At 42.1% G+C, this 22,010-nt stretch overlaps 1 protein-coding gene across 1 annotated transcript; it reads right to left on the minus strand.

Annotated features, from left to right (window-relative positions):
• Window positions 1-20: 20 nt before the first annotated feature.
• Window positions 21-21,331, minus strand: triqk (triple QxxK/R motif containing). The gene is made up of 4 exons (XM_047606027.1): window positions 21,161-21,331; window positions 18,001-18,075; window positions 8,555-8,640; window positions 21-1,824 (listed from the first exon to the last, which is right to left on the minus strand). The coding sequence occupies exons 2-4, from the start codon at window positions 18,059-18,061 to the stop codon at window positions 1,717-1,719; spliced, it is 255 nt and encodes an 84-aa protein (XP_047461983.1). The 5' UTR covers window positions 18,062-18,075; window positions 21,161-21,331; the 3' UTR covers window positions 21-1,716.
• Window positions 21,332-22,010: the final 679 nt, after the last annotated feature.

Raw genomic sequence — 22,010 nt, forward strand, 5'->3', positions numbered from 1 at the left:
ATATAGGAACAGCATAATAATGTCATTCAAATAAATTTATTGAAAGTAGAAAAGGCATATTCCTTCACAAAGATATATGATTTCAACATCAACTCAAGCGAAATAAGAAAATGAATACAGAGAAACAATCAAAGTCATAACAAAGCAAACTGTGGAATGCGCATCCAACCTACAAAATGATTAAATAACAGCAATAATCAGCATTTTATTGTGAAAAATGTCATGCATGTCGTGAATAAATAGGTCGGCCTGCCGTATCTGTTCCATTGTGCGGATGTGGAGGCTCTCGTAGTTGGTAATGGTGACCTTTTAGATAACAGGTGTCACGTATGAAGGTCTGCTAGGCCAGGCTATCTATTGTTACGCATGTGAGTGACTCACAGTGTTGGAAGCAGGGGGCCGGGATGTACCAAGTCGAGATAAAAGCCACTGGGCGAGGGCACGGTTGCGTGCTTATCATAATGGTGCCTTTGACGTGTAGTCTTTTACTAGAGGTCGGGAGGTCATGGGAGAAAAGGGGAGAAAAGGCAGAAACTGAAAGCTCAAACTTGGTCTCACATTTCAGGAATCATATCAGCGGCAGTCGGGAACAGAACATTTTTTTTTTTTAAGACGTGCTGAAGAAAAAAAAAACGTGTAAGGAATGAAAGAAGTCACAAGGCCTCTTGTGTATTCGGCCTTTTATGGATTACACAACGTAAAATTTTCAGGCGGATTTCTCTACAGCATTGCTATGGAAAGTGATGACGACAAAAAAATAAAAAATACATCTGTATGTGGACTATAGTAAGAGCCCTTGACTCTGTTCTCTTTTGCTAAGAAATAATCTCTCCCACAGTGGAAGCACTTGGACTGAAACGGCTGACAGAAGGTCCGTCCTTGTACCTCGCGGGCCTAGCGCATAAGAAGCGCGGCAATAGAAAAAAAGAAGCACAGACGAACTTATAATATTCCTTTCTATAGAAACACATTACATCCTTAGGAGGACAACAACAAGGTGGAAAATCGTCAAGGTGTTCCTTCCGAGAAGCATGTAGGCTCACCTCTATTCAGTCATCATTCATCTCCATAATTTCCATTCAAATGCAAGCAGCGGATCTCTCGCCGCGTGTGTGCGGCAGGTGCAATGTGTCGCTCTGTATTCCGCGCACACGTTCAATCAGGACGAGGGCTTTGTGGATTCTAATCTCACACTTTGTGATCTCCAGATATCCGCGAGGAGAGGGTTTGTGCACTGGAATGCGAGGCAAGTGTTTGTCTCAATGTGACGAGAGCTTCTGCGGGAGATTTACATTTTTCTATTAGTGGGGAAAACAGTGGGACGTGACTCCGCAGAATATGATTAACAGAGCTTAGTCTTGACTGTAGTTTGGATTAGTCGGGGAAAAAGAAGCTCGTTTGCTTTCGCTGAATGTAGATTTTGCAGCAGGGTGTAAAAAAAAGAAAAGAAAAAAAAAAGAGGTCGCTGACTTTTAAGAACTTCTTTCTAGGTTAGCTAGAAAGACTTGGAAGACAAAAGCATTTATAAACATGAATAGTTTGATGTATTATTGAGGCATCTTTCTTACGGTTCATTCACCATTGTCAGCAACAACAAAGCGTTTACCAGTCCCAGACTTAAAGTACGACATGCAGCCATGCAGATGGTCATTAGGACACGGTCGTCACATGACTATCGCTTCCACTTTTCCTCCTCGCTCTCGTGTCCTCCTCTTATTAATCCATGTCCACGTCCAGGTTGAGCTCGGTGCTCAGGTTGAGGTAGAAGAAGGCGTAAACACACAGCACTAAGAACAGGATTGCCGCAATGACCAGAAAAGCATCCTGAGGAGGTAAGAGAAAAGACGTCACATTCACAGTCGGTCTCAGTCGTCACGTAGACGTGGCTCCACTCTGCCTTGACTTGATTGTCTAATCGTCCCCAAGGTAATTATTTGAGTGCATTTTAAATCTGGTTCAGCTATTACAAGCAATATGGTGGCACCACAAGTAAAAGAAGGGTAAGGCTGCTATTTATTATCTCCTCATTTCTTACAAAAAAAAAAAAAAGAAAAAAAAAACATTTTGCACAACTTTGAACAACTGAGTAACAAGTAAAGTATTTTTATCAGTTGTTTTTTCTTTTTCCAGGATGTTGCTTTAGTTGCCACCTTGAACGTCCAGGTCTTCTTGCTGTGCTATTTTGTCACAACCTATAGAACAAATGGTGGGAATGCAGGGCTCCAACAGTGGTTTGTTGTTAACACTTATAAGAACGGATGGTCGATCATATAAATTAGCTCGTCTGAAACCGTCTAATTTTATCCGAATTTGAACAAGAGATTAAGCCTCTGAGCTACCTACGGCTTATTCGAGGAGCGTAGCTGGACAATCAGCGCAGTGGGAAAGCTTTTAAAGCACTTAAACCTCCGCGCCAAATTACGGTCACATTATTAAAAGCTGATATTAGACGGGGAACGAACTTCACTTCCGGATGGCTGAGCTCCATCCGCTTCAACATATATAACTTCTAGTGTGCTGACGAAGATGCTTTTTCTTAAGATATTTCCCAACTTTATTACCAACTTGTGGAGTTTATACTGTACGCATTTAAATAAACAACATGCCTAACCCGATCTTTATATCCAGGTTAACTAACTCACCTGGAAAACACCCTTAAAGCTCAGCCTCACAACTAAATAAATCCAGAAGCAATGCAATCCATGTTAATGTAGACGCCTTATCCAGCCAGTAAATTACCTGTTATGAAATAGACTCGGAGCTGTCTGCTGGAGCGGGCAGTCATGCACCACGGCGCACAATAGAGTAGGGAAATAAATAAATTTGACTCCCACCCCTCTGAGGATTGGAAAAGAATAAAGATAAGGGGGGAAAACAGCAGCAGCTGCACTCAAGTCAGGATTATATTCATTTGAGCCTAAATCGCGTAAATTGTTGAGAAAAGACAGCACAGTAGTAGGTGCAGTACTATTAATTATTTAAACCTTCTGTCTTGGCACCAATATTTAGGAATAGGTGATTTTTTTTAGAAAGCAAAAGGTATTTAAATATTTGAAATTCATACATAAGGTTCACTTGAAAAGGGGGAGATGTGGCCTGGAAATGGAAAATGAAGCTGTAGGAAGATGCGCTTACAAAGCATGTATAACTTATTATTTATTCTCTTGTCTGTCGTTTCCAATCTGCAACCTTGAGGAAATTAATAGGATACTACCTGCAGAATTAATTCAGATTGTATTGTATCTGCTCACAGCACATTATCAGTAGAAAACTGAATAATGCAACCGTCTGGAAACATACTGCAGGGCAACATTCACAAAAAAAAACACCTTTCAATATCGCATTTCAGCGGCCGCAGCACTAAAACTCCATCTACAACGTGTCTCCACATTTCTCCAACCAGCTTCACTGAGAAGTTAAAACTTTCCCTGCCCCCCCAAACAAAAACGTCCTATTTTTTAGATTTAGACTTTCTTTTTTTTTCTTTTTGCTTTTTTTTAATTGGTTAATTGTCAAACAAATCGAGGCTTTCCAAAGGAGTGGTATTCAACTTGAAAATGAGAATTTGGAGCGCTTGTTCATTATGCGGCGCTCACACGATTACAATCTTCATCAGCTGGAGTTTCATTAGGGGCACTCAGGGTATTGAACAATGCCAGTTATTCTTTATCAAGAGAACTCATTAGCGGCGAACTTTCTAATCAACACTGGAGAGCTTGGAGAGCTTTAAAAGAGCGCGGAGTAGTACAGTCTGATTGGAGGTTATTCAAAAATAAAATATTTGATTTGAGTGCGGAAATGAGTTTTAAATCTCAAAAACTGGGCCACGACGACGAAGGTGAGATGAACTCGCTCATGAGTGATTCCAGTCTTCACGAAAATGCAGACTTTGCCTCTCCTGTTTGTGGATTTTAAATACAAGCAACAAATACGACTAAACAGAGCAACAACAGGTGTGAAGAAGAGAAGAAAATATATATATATATATATGAATGACAATTTGAGAAAACATTGGGTCAGTGATTTCCATATTTAGTAGACGCACACACAGCGAGAGGACTGCGCGTTGAGCCCACCGGCCAAACTGCAGAGGGAAACGACAGAGTGAAAAACAAGTGTGAAAATGAAAGAGAAAACAAGCGAGAGATAAGGCTCGGCACAAATGAGGGGTGGTGGGGGGCTAATAATAATTCCTCTCTGACGAAGGCGATGGGGGTTGGGGGTGACAATTAAAAGGCATCCACAGCTATCTGTGTACATGTTGTAGTGCCTACTCATCAGCAGCATTGGTCTTCATTAGCCTCAGCCCACATTTATCTACATCCCAGCAGCCTCCAAACAGCTTAAAGTCCTCGCTTAATTAGAAAACTTTTAAATTTCATGCACTTTAGTTTCATATATTAACCGCCAGGCTTCCACCGCTTGATTTACTTTTCTATTTTGCCTGGGCCTTGGAGAAAAGAGAACTGTTATCAAATCACGGAGGCTTGATTGTTTTCCACCGTTTTTTTTCTTTCTTTCTTTTTTTGTGTGCGTGTGTTCTGTAGAAGCTTTGAAAAAAATATGACAAAGAGAAGAATTCTGACGCCGATATCACAAAGAAAACGTTGCGCGTCTCAAAACGGTTGAGCAAATAAAAAAAGACGCGCGCCATCGCAGCCCAGGTTTCTTTCTTCTTTGCGTCGGGTTCCAGAGAGAAAGGGAACAGCTGGTTACAGTGACTCGTCTATGAAAACAAGCTGGAGGGGTTTTGGTGAAAACACTTGAGTTGTAGAGAGCACCTGCACTTGATTGAGATCATTGTTTTCGAGGAGAGTAGCCCACTGTGTTGACTCTTGTCTTGTCTAGCGAACGCATTTATGTGCACACACGCGTCCGCGCACGTCCTCCGACACACAAACACACACAGCCCCTCTGCCCGCATTTTGATGGAGACCTCTGGATGGGGCCCAAACACATCATCATCTTCATCATCATGTGGCTCTCTCAGCACCGGCGGCAGCTGCAGCACACTCAGCACGCTGGGAGCCTGGTCCCCGTCACCCTGGCGACAGGCCACAGCTCAGCAGACATCCCATCATCTGGTCCGATTTTTATTCTCCTCCTGGGTTTGTTTGTGTGCATATATATATCTGTGTGTGTGTGTGTTTGTGTATGTGTGTGTGGGGGTCTCTATGTACATGATGGTGTCTGTGCCAAGCAAGTAAGATGCAGTGTTTGTGGCGGCAACTGTTGCAGTTGCAGCAGGCGTGTCCCATCTGCACAAGACAAAGCAATAGACAAGTAGCTATTGTTCATGATGTTCACTCTGTAAGTCGGGGGTCTTTTTCAAGGACCCCCGCACTGATGGAGAGTTAAACTAGGGACCCCCTACCTACCTCCCTACTACATTAAATTTGGCCTAGTGCTATTTATAAATATTCATTATTATTATCATTTTGCATTCAATATTAAGCTATTCAAATGATACACAGGTTCAAATTAAAATTTTTATAATTTCAAACATGTGCAATAATAGGGTGGCCATAATATTGAAGCTTCTGGGACTGAAAAGGCTTTCAGCCAATTGCGGGCCAATTTGGGTTTATGTGTCTGTAAAGAAATTAAAATTTGTCAGGGACACTAGAAGAAAATATATATAAAAAAATGTCTACTCAACCAAAGATTTTGCAGTACCTCTGTGCACCCCCTGTTGAAGACCTATGCTGTAAATGACTTTCAGGTAGGGTGCCCTTTAAGGTACGACTACCTTGTGATTGACAAGTTGCTGCCACTTCCGTCATGTCTTTAGGTTCTCAGTCGGATCATTTCCGGCTTCACCTTCTTTTCCAAATATGGGCGCAAAAAAAAAAAAAACAACCAGATTTCAAAACCTTTTTTGTGTGTGCTTTTTGCAGTGTTAGCTCTCACAAACCTTCCAACAACTACACAATAAACTTCACTCTAAGTGTAACTAAGTGTAAAACACGTCCACACAGCCGACATGTTAAAGTTCCATTTGGGTTTAAGGCTGTAAAAGCAACAGACTGAAGGTCCCGTCCATCTAAGGGACCACAGCAACCATGACTTTTTCTTTCCTGCAATTATTTCTTCCACATAACTAAAGCTCCTCTTTAATACACTTCACTCCTTTCCTTGGCGCTTCAGCGACACATATAGAAAACATTCCGGCGAACAGGAGAAGCCTTGTCACCACTATCACAGCTCACCGAGTCATAAAACTCACTGTACAGTAAATCGCACAAAAGGTCAGCGCCTCCTAACAAATTGAATAGTGCGAACAAGCCACATGAGTCTAATGGCCGGTGGAATAAGTAGCCAAACCAAAAGCCTGCTTTAGTCAGAGGCTAAATCACACGCTACTGATCCGATCCAGGTTATTATAACAGCTCGTGCTTTGAGGTGATATTTTTTAGTGAGGAATTTATTAGCAACGATTGGCCGTTCAACGAAAAAATGTTACATTTGCGTGAAATGTGTCACACGGCATTGAAGAAACTGGCTGCGATGTCCCGAGTCTGTGTTCAACAACCTTTGCTCCAACTCACAACCCGACTCTCTCCATCTTTTTTCACTACTACCACTGTCAAGTAAAAGCAAAACAAAACACATAAATATTAGTTTCTATTTCTATATGGTCTGGCCACACAAACACAAATGACACTTGGGGAATGCCTACACTCATTATCTGTGGTTCTCCTCCTTTGCCAACTCCATAAGCAATTCCCCCCCTCCCCGGCTTTCTGGGCTCAGCGGCTAAATAAGACTGGGGGGGGGGGGGAAAGCAGGGCAAGAAGTGAACAGAAGGCTAGTGTGCCAATTAGACAAGGCAGCAGGCTTGTATCCTGTGCTGCGAGATAATGTGCTGGAGCTACTTTGAAGGCGCTGCTCCTTCTCCAGGCAACCTGAGGAGAGGCTGCACACTGCACTTCCTGCCAGTTTTTTTTCCCCCCTCCTCTTTGCTATCATGACCCCATACCGCGCAGCGTCAGGAGGAGCCGCGGACGCGTTCGGGCGACAAGGCGTTACTTGCGCAAATACACTGTGACCTGACTGCGACTGAACGTGTGTGTGTGTGAGGATCTGAGTAGACAACAACAGGTGGCTTTTTTTTTTTTTTTTTTTTTTTATTGAGACTCACCCCAAAACTGCCCACTGTTGTAGGAACAGAAGTTCTCTCATTTTTCTTTTCCCTTTCGCAGCATCTCCATCCGTCTCCGTGCCAACTTATCCAGACTGCCCTGTTACAGGGACAGCCCCGAGACAGCCTGCTCCAGCAGCTGCCAGGTTCTCTGTGCCCACATGTCTGCTGGCCACTCTGAGATGCCAGCTGCATCTGAAAGCAGCATCCCAACCAGGGATATGGTTGGAAAAAAAAAAAAAAAGAGAAGAGATGCCCCTACATCCAAACTAGGCCTATGAAAAACACAGCCAAATCTTTTCTGTCAAGCACAGGTTCAGAAAGAGAGAAGGGGGACTTTCTACTGTCATCACAGAGCTGTGTAAAATCACTTCTTCAACTTCATATCACGCTAAAGGGGCTTGATGGGAAAGCAAGCGTGACCAAATATCCATTACATTTGGGCTGAATTTCAATCGAACCCGGGGCCAAGAGGTCTAAGTCAGTTTAATATCCTCGTCCCTGAGGTATTTTTAATCCGACCTCTGAAAATTCCTCTCGTCTTGGGCGCGAAAAAGATGAATTATTCATGACCAATATCAATATTTCAAGATATGGACTAATCTAATTGGATTAAAGACGTGTTTAATGAGGCCTTGCATGTCTAAGAGATGCATATTTTAAAACCTGACCATTTCACCCAGTGTTTAATCCTCACTGTGATTTGTTCGTCTCTGCTCACTTTGTGGCAACCGAGGCTTAATGAGAAAGTGAAGCCTTTTTTTTTTGTACACTCTGTAAACAGACAATTTTCAATGCCACGATTGGAAATAAATTTGCACAAATTAAGAGAAAATAAATGTGCGCAACGTTTTCTTACAAATTATACTCCCTTAAGAAAAAAAAAAAAAAAAAAAAAAAAAGAGGATTTAAAAATCTTTCTATACGGTGAAAGTACAGTCATCGATCTTTTTCTGTTTCTTCTGCTTGCCATGTTTTTCCGTCGTCTCTCCTTGTCCCTCTGAACTGGAAAGAACTTAAATCTGTGTTATGTCTTCGTTTTTTTTAGAAGAAGAAGAAATACTTTTTCATTCTGCACAGGAAACCACCCTTTCTTCTTTTCATTAATGCCAAATGCATCCTGGGAGAATAATCTGAGGCCACCTCGCATAATTACAGGTAGACACAGACATAATGTGGATTGTTAGGGTCCCCACAGACCTACTGTAATTTACTACAGTAAGACAGCTAAGTGTCTGGGATGTTAAAAATGATGCGGTGAGACGTGCTCTCAAAACAAGCAGACAGACAAATGGAAAATAAAAGAAGCTGGTTAGCAGACGGAGACACGGGCTGAATCACAGATGGGCCCAGGCAAAAACAGAAGAATACATGTATACGTGGATGTGTGCGTGTAGTCGGGACGAGTCTCACCCTGAATACAGAGGAAGCCTTCTTCGCCTCGGCTTTGAGTCGTGTTGCCTTTAAGGCGGACTTTGTCTTCTTGTAGTCCTGCTTCCCTGAACGAAAAAAGAAAAAAAAAAAAGTAAAATAATTGCGGTGCAGAAAATCAATCAGCAGAGACAACAGAGAGCCAACACAACCAGCCAAGAAACACACAACCCTAAGAAAAAACAATTGCCTTTTTTTTTTTTTTTTCATTTCAATTATTGTGAGGACCGGTAGGCAGATTCTGTAACCTTTAAAGGGAGGAGGGTTATTGTCATTTCCACATTTCTAGTTTTAAATTAAGCACCGCGTGGCTGTAGCTTCATACATTACCCAGTAAGCTACTACAATGGCTTTATGCTTAAAGTGGATGGTCAAAAAAAAAAGAAAAGAAATGAGACATAAAATGTAGCACTGAATTTTTACACCACAAACACACACACACACACACACACACACACACACCAGTCAGCAAAATACAATGAATCTTCTCTGGCCTGAGCTGCATACAGTTCACCTGTGCTTAGTTGACTTCCCAAGGGCTCAACTCTCAAGGGTGAGTCTAGTGGGCAAAACAGCCACCTGGCAAAGTGTCTGTGTGTGTGTGTGTGTGTGTGTGTGTGAGCTGACTGTCTTGGTCTAATTAGAAACAACACACTGCAGGAAAAGGAACTTTGCTAACAATAGGGTGGAAAGGCAACAGCCTGCTGAACAGTGTGTGTATATATATATATGTGTATGTGTGTTTGTGTGTGTGTTGTGGTATTTCTATCTTTGTGAGATACTATTAACAGTATGTGCTGACATCGTGGACGTAACACAACAGCAGGTCTTCACAGGAGTTATTTTAGAGCCCCGGTTCAGGGGAAATCTGGGTTAGGACTGGATCCTTTACAGAGAAACCAATGTACTTAAGGAGCGCAATATAAAAATATACTGTATGTGCAACGCAACGACACCAAGGCCCAAGCTTCAAGGTTTTCTCACTCGGGGATGTGACATGTGAAGGTCGTCTGGGTCTTTTTTTTTCTTTTTTTTTTCCCACTCCCAGCCAATTAATTTACATGGGAAGAGTGAACGAGAAAAGAATAGAAAGTCTCCACTTAGATCTGCAAAGGATGAAAGAAAGAAAAAAGATAGTGATAAAGGAAGGGTGAGGAGGTATGTGGGCATGATTCAAAAAACTAAAAGACAACAAAAACGTTCCACTGAATATCACGAGGTTTCCCTCAGAGATAATCATTAGCCTGATGCTAAGAATTTGTGCCATCTCCACCCGCTTCCTCGTTCGAGGTCTCGCGTTCTTCCTCCTCTCCCTTCTCCCTCTATCCCTCCTGGTCCTGAACTCCTCCTTCACCTCCCGCCGACTGCGTGGAGGGCTAATAGAAATGGGGCGCGCGTTGCCAGGAGCAGACAGCAAGCTAGTGGGAATTCATTAGGGGGACGACTGGATGTCTCCTCCACTTGTCAGAAAGTGGAGAGGGAAAAATTTGATTGGAGGGCACCTCGGGTTGCTCGCCACTCGCACGAATGGTGTAAAGATTTTCCGACTGCAAATTGCTGGATGTGATAACGCGACGGGATGCGCGGTCGTATGCTACAGAACCGAGAAAAAGAAATAAAACAATGACACAGATACATCGCTAGGAGCGTAGAAATGAACGGAGAGATATGCAGGAGGTAATTTTTATTGTTCACACTGGAGCTATAACAGATAGCCCTGTTCCTACAGTGGAATTTAACTTATTTACAGTCGAAAAAAATGTATTTACTTCCATTTCATAACTGCCTGTAAATCATTCCCTTTATTGTGGAACGGTTTAATATAAATGGTTGAATAAAAGTGGGTTGGGAAAAACAGCTATATAAGATGAGATTTACAACCAGCTGGCTTTGCGCAAACCTACTGGTTGCAGAAATACCACTGCGATTAAACATTATTTCCATTTTACTCGCCTGCGTGATCGGACATTTATTCTTATTTATCACCAAGGTAACACGAATGCACTGTTTTTTTTTTTTGACCTACAGTAATTAATAGTTGAAAGGATCAAACCAGAGGAGGAAAAAAAGTATAAATCAATGCTGTGCAAAAACAAACAAACTGGAGTTTAGATTTAAGAGGCAGACATACAGCTTTTTTTAATCAGCATTTATGACGTCTCCCACAGATTTTGTTCAAAACATGCACCACTACTGTTTTGAATTATAACGGTGCCATTTTACAGGCTTGTAATTCTTCATGATGGCTTTTCTTTTTTTTTTGTATGTCGGAAGCCTGCACACACACACACACATCCCTGACGATATTACACCAGGTCTTATGAGCTCTCCTTTTTGTCACTGCCGCCTCCTCCTACTGCACCAGTGCTGCAGACGCTTTCTGTCACCAATTATCTACCTGCGCCGGGCTACACGTGTCGTCCTTCCGTCCCTCCCTGCTTTTGCCTGCCACGCTGAAAAGGCATCACTGTCCTTCTGTACAGCGACAACAATGCCACGTCTCAGAGGAACATTAACCCTTGTACGGCGGCCTCGAGTGCCTCCTGGGAGGTTTCCCTGAATGCGCCTTTCACTGAAGTCATCACTAATTTCATGACAAGAGGAAAAGTGACAGTGGCCTTTCCCCCCCACACCACTTAGCGCACATTCCATTAGGTGTTTCATTGATTTTTCTTGCTTGTTTGCCGCTGCGTTTACCTATAAATGGAGTTTGATGAACACAGAGGAGAAATTGTGTTTTTATCTTGAGCCATTATTCCGCTTAGCATAATGAGACAGGTAGGGGGTATTAGCTAAAATTAGTCACATATGATTGAGCACTCAAGGGAAGGGAGGGGCGGGTGAGGGGTGGCGGGGTGTGATTTGTTTGTCGTACAGATTGGCCGTTGAATTGAAGATAGAAGACGTTTAAGAATATCACAGTTTGTTTGAATGATAAGAGACTTTGTTAGTTAAAGATAACCCAAATTAGTTTTAGTTACATGCAACACAAAGTCCAGAAGTCTGAGGCAACTAGTTGCATTTGTTTTGTAATGGTGATTCAGTGCAACGCAACATCCCTGTATGAGGGGATTGCGTCAGTAATGTTTGGCTTTCCAGTCTTCAAGGAGCCCATTAGCGATAGGTAACTGAGAAGGTACGTCCATGACAGTGAGACGTCCTTGGTCTTCAACGGTCTTCAAGCGGTTCTTGCAAAGCCTTGAAGTGTGAGCTCCTTATCCTCCTGCAGTATTATGGCTTTCCACAAAGAAGCAAATCAGAGGTTGAAGGATGTCTCTGAAGAATCCTGTCCTGCACATTCTGTGCAAGTGTCCAACTCTGACATTTCCAAAATACTAACCTGAATATTCCCACCACCGTGTTTTAACATGTCGTGCGTTGGAAACACTGCAGTGTCTGGTGTACTTAATCTACTCTGTTACTGCCATAAGTCTCTAACTTAGATTCACCAATAAAGTCTTGCTGGTAAGTCTTTGGTTTAAAGATGCTGCTCCTGCTCAGAGACACGAATAAACGGTCTTATGTGGAAAACAGGTTCGCTCAGGTGTCTTCAACGTTTTTCAGGCCCCCAAATAATAGTGTGAATACTGAGGAGCGCGTCTGGGATTTCACCTGGGGACTGAATACGCTCTGGGCCGATTTGTGTTAATGTGTATTTAAAGAAATTTAAATTTGTGGGGGAAAATTAAAAAATATACAGTGGGGGAAATAAGTATTTGATCCCCTGCTGAATTTGTAAGTTTGCCCACTTCCATAGAAATGATCAGACTCTGGTTTTTATGGTTGTTTACTGGTTATGGGTATAGACAGAATATCAATCGAAAATGCATAAAAAACACACAATCTAAAAGTTATAAATTGTTATGTATTTTATTAAGGGAAATAAGTATTTGATCCCCAACAATTCACTTAGAATTCAGGCTCCTACAGATTGGCTGGTGCGCATGTGGCACACAGCTGTGCTCAGTCAACTAATTACCAATACTCCTGATCTTAACTCGTCATGTATATAAAGCACACCTGCTCTAAGAATCAGTTTCTTACATTCCAACTTCTACAGCACCATGGGCAAGACCAAAGAGCTGTCAAAAGATGTCAGGGACAAGATTGTAGACCTGCACAAGGCTGGTATAGGTTACAAAACCATCAGCAAAAGGCTTGGTGAGAAGGTGACAACTATTGGTGCCATTATTCGCAAGTGGAAGACCCATAAAAGGACCATCAACTGTCCTCGGTCTGGAGCTCCCCGCAAAATCTCGCCTCATGGAGTGAGGATGATGATGAGAAAGGTGAGGGAGCAGCCTAAAACAACACGGCAGGAGCTTGTTAATGATCTGGAAGCAGTTGGGACCTCCGTCACCAAGAAAACAGTTGGCAACACACTGCGCCGTTATGGATTGAACTCTTGCAGTGCCCGCAAGGTCCCCCTGCTCAAGAAGGCACATGTACAGGCCCGCCTTAAGTTTGCCAGTGAACATCTAAATGACTCAGAGAAGGCTTGGGAGAAAGTGCTGTGGTCTGACGAAACCAAAGTTGAGCTATTTGGCATTAACTCGACCCGCCGTGTTTGGAGGATGAAAAAACGTGAGTATGACCCAAAGAACACCATACCCACGGTTAAGCATGGAGGTGGAAACATCATGTTTTGGGGCTGTTTTTCAGCAAAGGGTACAGGGCAACTTCACCGCATTATGGGGCCAATGAATGCAGCCATGTACTGTAACATCTTGGACAAAAACTCTCCTCAGCAAGAACACTGAAGATGCCTCGTGGGTGGGTTTTCCAACATGACAATGACCCAAAACATACTGCCAGGACAACAAAGGAGTGGCTCAAGAAGAAGCATATTAAGGTCATGGAGTGGCCTAGTCAGTCTCCAGACCTTAACCCGATCGAAAACCTGTGGAGGGAGCTGAAGCTCCGAGTTTCCAAGAGGCAGCCAAGAAACTTGAAGGATTTAGAGACGAATAAAGATGTAAAGATGAATGGGCCAAAATCCCTCCTGCGCTGTGTGCAAACCTGGTGACCAACTACAAGAAACGTCTCATCGCTGTGCTTGCCAACAAAGGTTTCTCTACAAAGTACTGACTTGTGTTGTGCTTGGGGATCAAATACTTATTTCCCTTAATAAAATACATAACAATTTATAACTTTTAGATTGTGTGTTTTTTATGCATTTTCGACTGATATTCTGTCTATACCCATAACCAGTAAACAACCATAAAAACCAGAGTCTGATCATTTCTATGGAAGTGGGCAAACTTACAAATTCAGCAGGGGATCAAATACTTATTTCCCCCACTGTATATAAAAAATGTCACCCCCACTCCCACCCGCAGTACCTCTGCGGAACCCCTAGGGGTCGCAGACACTGTTGAAGACCTATGCTTTTGCTGATTCTAGCCTACAGTCCACATTTTCAATGTGGTGTCAGATTTTTGGGTGTACTATATATACTCCGGTCATAATATACTGCACATTGACACTAAAGTTGTGCACCAACCTTACCAAAATGCGGCAATGTCACCATGACGGCCTGTTTCAAAATGATGGATTGAATGTACTGCTGACAGAATAGCTAAATATTAAGAGCAGGAAAGGGTGAAAACACAACATTTCAGGGTCACATCGGATGAGCTAGTTTCCTGGTAACTACTGACCTTTGGTGTCATGTTTTTTTTTTTAAGTGGAAACGATGCTGATAACATTTGGCCGATCTTTGTCTGCTTTTAAAAATATAAATATATTTTTAATATTTTACAGTAAGGACATTCAACCATTTCTCTACACCATGCCACAATTCAGATTGGCTTGACAGGCAGAAAACAAGCCCTGACAATATCATGGTAGAACTGTCATTCGAATCCTTCCTAGTTATGATTCTAGGACAGAACAAGCATTCAATTGTGATATCATGTGAATGACCTGCAGTATGAAGAAGTACCGATCTGTCGGCTGCATTTCAGTCATGTAATAAAAAGACATTTGAACTAATGGGGTTTCTTTGCAATCTGAAGAAAATAAAGGATTTGTTGATGGGTCATCATGGTACCAGCTGTTGTTTATGTCAAATAAATGGAAAATAAGCTACATCACCACAATAATGGGTTGCATTACCAACCCAGTATGACATTCTGCCTTCGAGCTCAGCTGGCCTCGAACTATGTCCACATAGAAGGTATGTTTGTGTCTATGGGGGCTGGCCATCCAACATATGCACAACATGCAGTGTGTTAGGGTGATTTGGACAGGCAGCCCACTGTCCAGTACTCTCTGTGTGCCCTGGGACAATTCGGGAAACACACTGACAGCATGTCTGACAGTTTCTCATGCTTTGCTTTGCCACAGAGTCTATCTGGCGTGGCAGCCAAATAGTCAGCGACCACATGGTGCGGATCGCTGGCATCTGCCAGAATGAAGGGTGGTAGAACTGGAGGACCGATGCCAGATGCATGGGAGATATTTATTCCATGTTCTGTCAGTAAGGGAGAGGGGAAGTGAAATCTTTAAATCCATGTGAGCTTAACCTTGAAGATTACCTGTGATATAAGAGTAAAAACTGGTTATATGGTCCTCTACCTACCAGTGGAAGAGAAATAATTCATGTGTAAGAAGGACCTTTTCATAGGTGTAATGCTTGCAGGTTTTCTGTTCGAAGTTTTAGGGGTCTTTATCTGTGTAGTCAATTTCACCTAGTTTTCAGCAGGCAACAGCAATTATTACTTGCACAGAGAACACTTGCACGTAAGAACGCTATAGCTTTACCTAACCCAAGGGCAGTCAATTATAAAAGGCTTAATAATGGTATTTAACGAGAGAGTGTCAACAGTAGCCCTTTGATGGCCACCTGACATGACAAAAGCACTCCAGCAGAGATGATGGTACAGCTCAACAACCAGCCTTGGACCACTGCAGATGTGACATGAATAAGCCACCTATTACGATTTCAAATTACCATGCATGGCCCATTCAAACTCTCAGAGGACCAACCCCATGCTATCTTTGAAGACTTCATTTTTCTCCACCTTTTCCCCCCACTCCATTTCCACCATTGCTGTTAAACAGTAGTTCACTGAAATTGCCTGATGGCCATTATTTTCAAAAGGAAGGAAAAATGCAAGTAATTGAGGGGCTGGAAGAAGGCGGCGGTGGAGATGGGACCAAAGCGTTCCTGACAAGTGTGTTACATATTTCTGAATTGATGAGACGTGCTTTTCTGCACCCTTCATTGGAGATGTGACAGCGGGAGATGAGCTTGTTATGTTATGTCTGTCTCTCATTTGTTGGACCTGCCAGGTTTTACACAATGGCAGATGGTTAAGGGATATCTGCGGGCTAAATAATACTATTCATCTGTCCCAATATGAAAACATATGCAACAGTTGTCCTTTTTCTATGACAGTCCTTTCCCTGATAGCCCATGGAGTAAAACAGACATTTCTCAGTCAACAGGCTATCACATGCCTAAGAAAAATACTGTTGTCAGCCTAACAGCCTAAATGGCTAAATGAATGGACATTTATAAAAAAAAAAAAAAGGAAAAGAAAAGAAAAGGAAAGCAATTTAATAAGGAAAGTGCAAAATGCCAACAAAGAGGAAACAAAAATGTGTGTGTGACAACCATGAGTCCAGTTAACACAAAAGTAACACCAGGAAATATAAACCCTGGCATAATCTGAGGATGTGAAACATGAGGGGCCAACAACCAATTATCCACTGGGAGGAAGAGACCCAGACTAATGGTATGATTCACATAGCGAAGACATTGTAGAACATAGGTGTTTGAGAATGCCTGGCTAACTTCACAAGTCTTCCTTCTAAAGGTACTAAATTGTGCAATTTTCTGAAGGCCCTGTTGTGAACTGCATGACAGAAAGTGAGGAGTGATTTACTAGTTCTACGGTTAAATAAAGCTGAGCAATTTTAAGCACTTTTGCACATCACCTAAAAAGTACATGACTGGAGAACCTCCAGTTCCTCAGCTCCTTCTGACAGTTGTTTTCGTATTCGTTCAAAATCTGTACATGGAGATTGATTGGATTCAGATTTTCTCTCTTGCAAAATTTCAAAAGTTCACACTAAATTTGCGTATATGTGGAAACAGGCCTACCATGCGGAATGACTTCTGATTAACGAGTTTAAGGTGCCACTGCTTAGACTTCTTGTAACTAGACGACGTGTAGATGGAGAAATTCAAGATGTCATGTTAGTACTTTAAGTTTAATCTTCTACATTGTGTCGGTTTATTCAGTTCATTGTTTTATAGCTGTTACTGGGAAGTACAAGTTTTTGGTGATGATACGGATCAAGGCCTGAAGCTTCATATACAGTCCCGCTCCATTTCTCCATTTGGTGTAAAAGATCTTCCTTGTGTCACGACGTGGAAGACTTTTGTGCTTAGCTACTAAGTCCCATTCGATGCAAACAATACGCAACTCCTGGGAATTTAAGTTAAACCTTTGAGCCTGTAAGGCCGACGCAGATTCCTTCTGTATTTGCATCAGTCTGCTCATAATTATCCAGCTTTGCCATTGGAAACCTTTTGGCTTTGCTCCATAAGAGCAAAAACAAAGGAGACATGGCATGAGAAGTGATCTCCATGCAGCCACGGCTGGCACGCTAAAGGGAACCGAGATTCTGATTGATTCCAACAATATTGCATTAGTTAGGCCTCTGCGATGTAGGCGGCGTGGGTTGTGGAAACCAAATACTACAGAATTAGAGCGGCATTAAACTTTGAAGCATGGCTTTCGCTCTCTGTCAGCTGAGATGCAGCTTGTTCATCTTCAACTGTGATTACTTCTGCAGGTTGCGTTCTGCTCCTAATCCGGTGAATCTGGTTTTCATGTCTTTTTAATCCAAGGCAAACTAGAACATTTTCAGAGACCATGCAGAGAGATGATGTTCATTCTTGCATAACCAGCACTGACAAAGTTCTTCAAAGGAGTCGGGCTGATGGGCATTTTGGGATCAGTGTGAGACTACCAACGAATTCCTCCCTGTAACATGTGATTTATTAAGTGTGATATTAGCCTCTTTCCCTAAGGGAGCATTGATTGCTGTGTTGTGGTTACGACTGCCCACATCAAGGAGTGAGTTATGATTTTTGTGGAAATGGTGTTGCACAACAAGTAGAAGACCAATCTCAACTGTCAAAACAGCATCGTGAACTAATTTGGAGAACGTTTAATTGTCAGTTAATACACTGATTATCTTTTTGATTAAACCATCACTCATCTAGCACACAGACTGCCAAATGACCACAGGATTTATTTCATGTTGCGAAACAAAGGAAAGCAATAACTCCTTCAAATCCATTTCCAAGCAGTGTCAACATATTAAATCAACTGGCGATAATTAATATTTGATTAGATTTAATTTCAATAGTTCATCAGCAAATTGATTCACCAGCGCTGCAGAGGACTCACCAATTTGCTTTCTGTATTGATCGACTGGCAGTTTGGTCGTGCCGGCATCCTTCTTCCCCATCCCGCTTCCTCAGCCTGGCAGAAAACGAGAAGAGAGAATTTCACAGCTGAGTCTCGGCGTTACACCTGATCATTTAGTTTAATCAAATACAGATATAGCTCCGCTCCTGTTACTGCAGCCTGAGATAAATTGTGAAATACGCAGGGAGGTATTCGAGTTAAAAACACAGGCGAATGCGTGGAGAAGCGGCGTCGGCCTTGATCAGGCAGATGGTTTATCTTTCACATACATCTGCTAGACATAATTAAATTAATTCTCACCACCTTCCGTGTGTGTTACGTTCTCAGTGTGAGCACTTCCTATCCATCTCATTTAGTCTTACACCATTTCCCTTCACACCAAGAGGTCTTTTTGATTACCCTGACAGCTCAGAGGTAAGACATAAAGATAAAGGGCTTGGTATGATATAAATAGTATCCTTAGCCACATGTAGCTATGCAAGTGTATGACTAAACCTGTGCTATGGAATAAATACCCGTCCATAGATGCCGTGCACTCGTGTGAAATGTGTGTGTGTGTTGGTGTAGATGTCCACCTGCGTCATACTTTTCTTTACAAAGTGCACGTACTCTTTGTATCCTTGCATCAATCCGACATACTTGTTTCTCAGAAAGTCTTCTGCTCTGAATTCAAGACGAGCCCTCTCACAACACACTGCATCAATCAATACTGTAGCCCTTTGTTTAAAATAGTGGGAAAAAGTAAAAATATCTCAAAGAGCATACTGTGCTTTCTGATGGCGCTGATACATCTGACTCGTTTTCTGGCTAAAAGGTTTGAGGTTGAATAAACGAAATGATTTCCACCCGCCCACGCGCTTAAACAAATATTCGATATCTACCACGCCCTGCAAGCTTAATAATGACTGATTATCATAAAAAAAAAAAGAACAGAAGGAGAAATGTGCATGCAGGTGCGCTCGTGTGGAGAATAGGGGAGAATGAGAAAAAGTATCAACGTGTATCGAAGAAGAACAATAGTGGTGGAGAGGCTCGAGGTGCAGCTGGGGAATAGAGAAGAGAGACTGAATTAGCATGTTCAAGGAGCGTGGCTGGCTGCCGGTGCTGACTGATACCTTCTCGTGGGAGGCTTCTACTGCTGCTGCTGCTGCTGCTGCTGCCGCCTTGGGATACCTGAGTTTTATCCTCACACTAAAAACACCGTCTTCAGCTGCATTTCAAACATTGTTAGTGCCAGCACAGAAGGAGGATGCATGCGCACCTATTGTTCTCCAGTGGTTAGAAACCAGAGTCAGCAAATTAAAGGAAGTGAGAGAAAGACAAAAGAGAGGAAATTGTCCAAATGAAATGTTTACAGTCGGACACAGTGGGCTCTCCGAGCTGCTGGCTCTGTTGTACCGCGCCGTAACGTCGCAACATTACAACCAAATTGCTAAAAACAAGACATTTGGAGTGGAGTCTTTATCGTCACATGAAGTCCACTTACTGAGAAAATTTGAGTATATTTTGCGTTGGCATTAGAGGGGTATGAAAACATGGCAAAGCTCAAAAGAAGAAAAATATCTACGCATACTGACAGGGATTCTTTTTTGGCATTGGTGAAATCCTGTCTGTTTTTTCACATTATAATCACAAGCGACAAGGTTAATAATGCAGCCCCGTCATTAACAAAGTTATCTAATTCCCCAGTACAGTGAAACGTGCCAAAGTACATGAACAAGGTGCAATCTGCCAAACACCTTCATTTAAAGCTGCGCTGTGGAACTCATACTGACGCATGCAAATTACCTATGCCTACTATCTACTGTGAGATACACGGAGAAAATAAGAAATCAGTGTTTATCCTTGTGGTCAATCACTTATTTTTTGTTGGACTATAATCCTTCCTTTGAATGCCAATTTTCTTTTCTTTTTTTTTTTTTTTATCTGGAGCAGAAACTGTTCTTGGATGCTCCCTAGGTTCCATTTCAGACCTCGAGTCCATAAAACTTATGTTACATTTATAACTCCTGCTCCACCAACATAGGCTACTTCATCTCCCTCTGAACAATTCCTCCTCTTTCTCTCCAGCTCTGTCCGAACGGTTACTGCTGGTTGATGTAATGCGCATCACTAGCAGGAGAATGATGCCACAGACAACAGACAGTGTGGCTTTAAAGGTGAATTTTGTACTGAATTACGAGTTCTTACATGATGGTCAAAGGGCTAGACGACTAAAGCTGGGGCCGCACTGCAGATTTTTGTACGCCGACGATTTGTTAAAAAACAACTAAAACCAACTGAATGCATCAAACTCTCTCTGTGTCCCACCCTCTCTTTTCCATTGGCCGGTAATCAGTTCCCACTACCAGAACGTGAATCAGCTGACAAAAAATTCAAACTGGTTTGTAACTGAGATCGGGTCAGGTCCTCCTTACCTCATGCACAATTGTAATTTTGAAATTTGTACCAATTACCCCAGCTGTCCCCAGCTGGTGCAGACTTTGCCCATCTGGGAATTGTGGGTAAAGCATGCAGTAGTATGTCCTCAGCTTAAGCTTCCATATGGGAAATACTGAGATTGTCTAAAAACGGTACTGAAATTAAGTCCTAGCGTGCAAGCGTGCAATTCAGAAAATATCAGAAACACAAAAGCGTGACCACCGAGTAGAGGGTTCACCTACAGTAGCTATAAGCCTGAAGCAACAGTCACGCAACTCAAAATTGCATCAGGTGTTGGCGGTTGACTCAACTTTCTGGCCAAGATTTAAGTTTGTGCTGCAGTTAAAAATAAATGAATTCACTCTTATCATCATACATCTAATAGCACAAATGTAACACAACTTTTACTACAGTTGGTTTTATTTTGGTTGCAGATGTATTAGTAAGTAGTGGAGCTAATGAAACTTACAGGCTACAGCATAGCTTTGTGTTTGGGGACATTTAGTAAATCTCTATATCTGTCAGGATTAAGGAAGGTACCGGATACACTTGTCCACTAACAGACCACAGAGGCAGGGTTTATAAAACCAACTAAGCATGCATTTGTTTTTTTCTTGTTGTTTGGTTTTTTTTCTCCTTCTGTAAAACATGGAGATCAAAACAATCTTGCAGACATTCCTGTGCAGCTTCATTCATTTGTACTGACGGAGATACTCACAGTCTTGTTGTTTGTCGATAAAATGTGTCGCTCAGCAGATGTTACTCTGCATTGCGAAAAGCCTGGCTGTGGTAGGTGGACACGTACGGCGACGGAATTGACCGTTTCGTAGCACTTTGATCCAAATTTCTCCAGAATGCCAACACACCACTTCTTCCACGGATAGTTTCCTGGTTTGTGCGTCCACACCGATGACGGGCGACCTTCTCGACCAATCAGAGACGGGTATTTGTGGAGTTGGCCAATAGCGACGCGGCTGGGCGGGACGCTCAGACAAAAACACTGGAGGAGCATGTGACTAATTGACAGTCGGACTTTCTCACTTAGATCATCCTGGATCCCAAAAAAAGCACGGCGATGTAAATTAAATTTACTCACTTACTCCTCAGTACAACAAGATTTTTGTACTTTGCTTGAGAATTTAATTCTCCTCCAAGAGCTGAGAGGGGACAAGTAATATTTATTATTTATTTAACCCTATTTATTACATCTATCTGACACTGGTAGTTACTTTACAGTAGATTAGGATATATATATTAATAATATATATAATATTTGATATTCAAATAGTGTAAAAAGTGCTTAGTTTTAAACATTAAGCACATCTTGTTGATAAGACCTAGATGCTTCTACTTACAAAGGGTTTGGCATATAGGACTTGACTCGTGACCACATACATTTTTAACGTTAGTGTCGCTATTTTACTTTTAAGTAAAGATCAGAGTACCTCCTCTACCACTGCAAAATTGTAAGATACACTACATTCCTAATTCAGGCAGATGAACTGGTATTTCTTATCGTTACAAACTAAGACATTTTAGGTAAAATCCTCACAAGTATTATAAATGAT

Source organism: Mugil cephalus, chromosome 14 (genome assembly GCF_022458985.1).
Source record: "Mugil cephalus isolate CIBA_MC_2020 chromosome 14, CIBA_Mcephalus_1.1, whole genome shotgun sequence".
Taxonomy (NCBI): domain Eukaryota; kingdom Metazoa; phylum Chordata; class Actinopteri; order Mugiliformes; family Mugilidae; genus Mugil; species Mugil cephalus.

Coding starts and splice junctions, on each gene's coding strand:
- triqk (XM_047606027.1), bottom strand. CDS start 18,061: ATGGGGAAGAAGGATGCCGGCACGACCAAACTGCCAGTCGATCAATAC. Junction 8,641..18,000: donor TCAATACAGAAAGCAAATTG/GTGAGTCCTCTG, acceptor TTTTTCGTTCAG/GGAAGCAGGACTACAAGAAG. Junction 1,825..8,554: donor AGGCTTCCTCTGTATTCAGG/GTGAGACTCGTC, acceptor TTACCTCCTCAG/GATGCTTTTCTGGTCATTGC.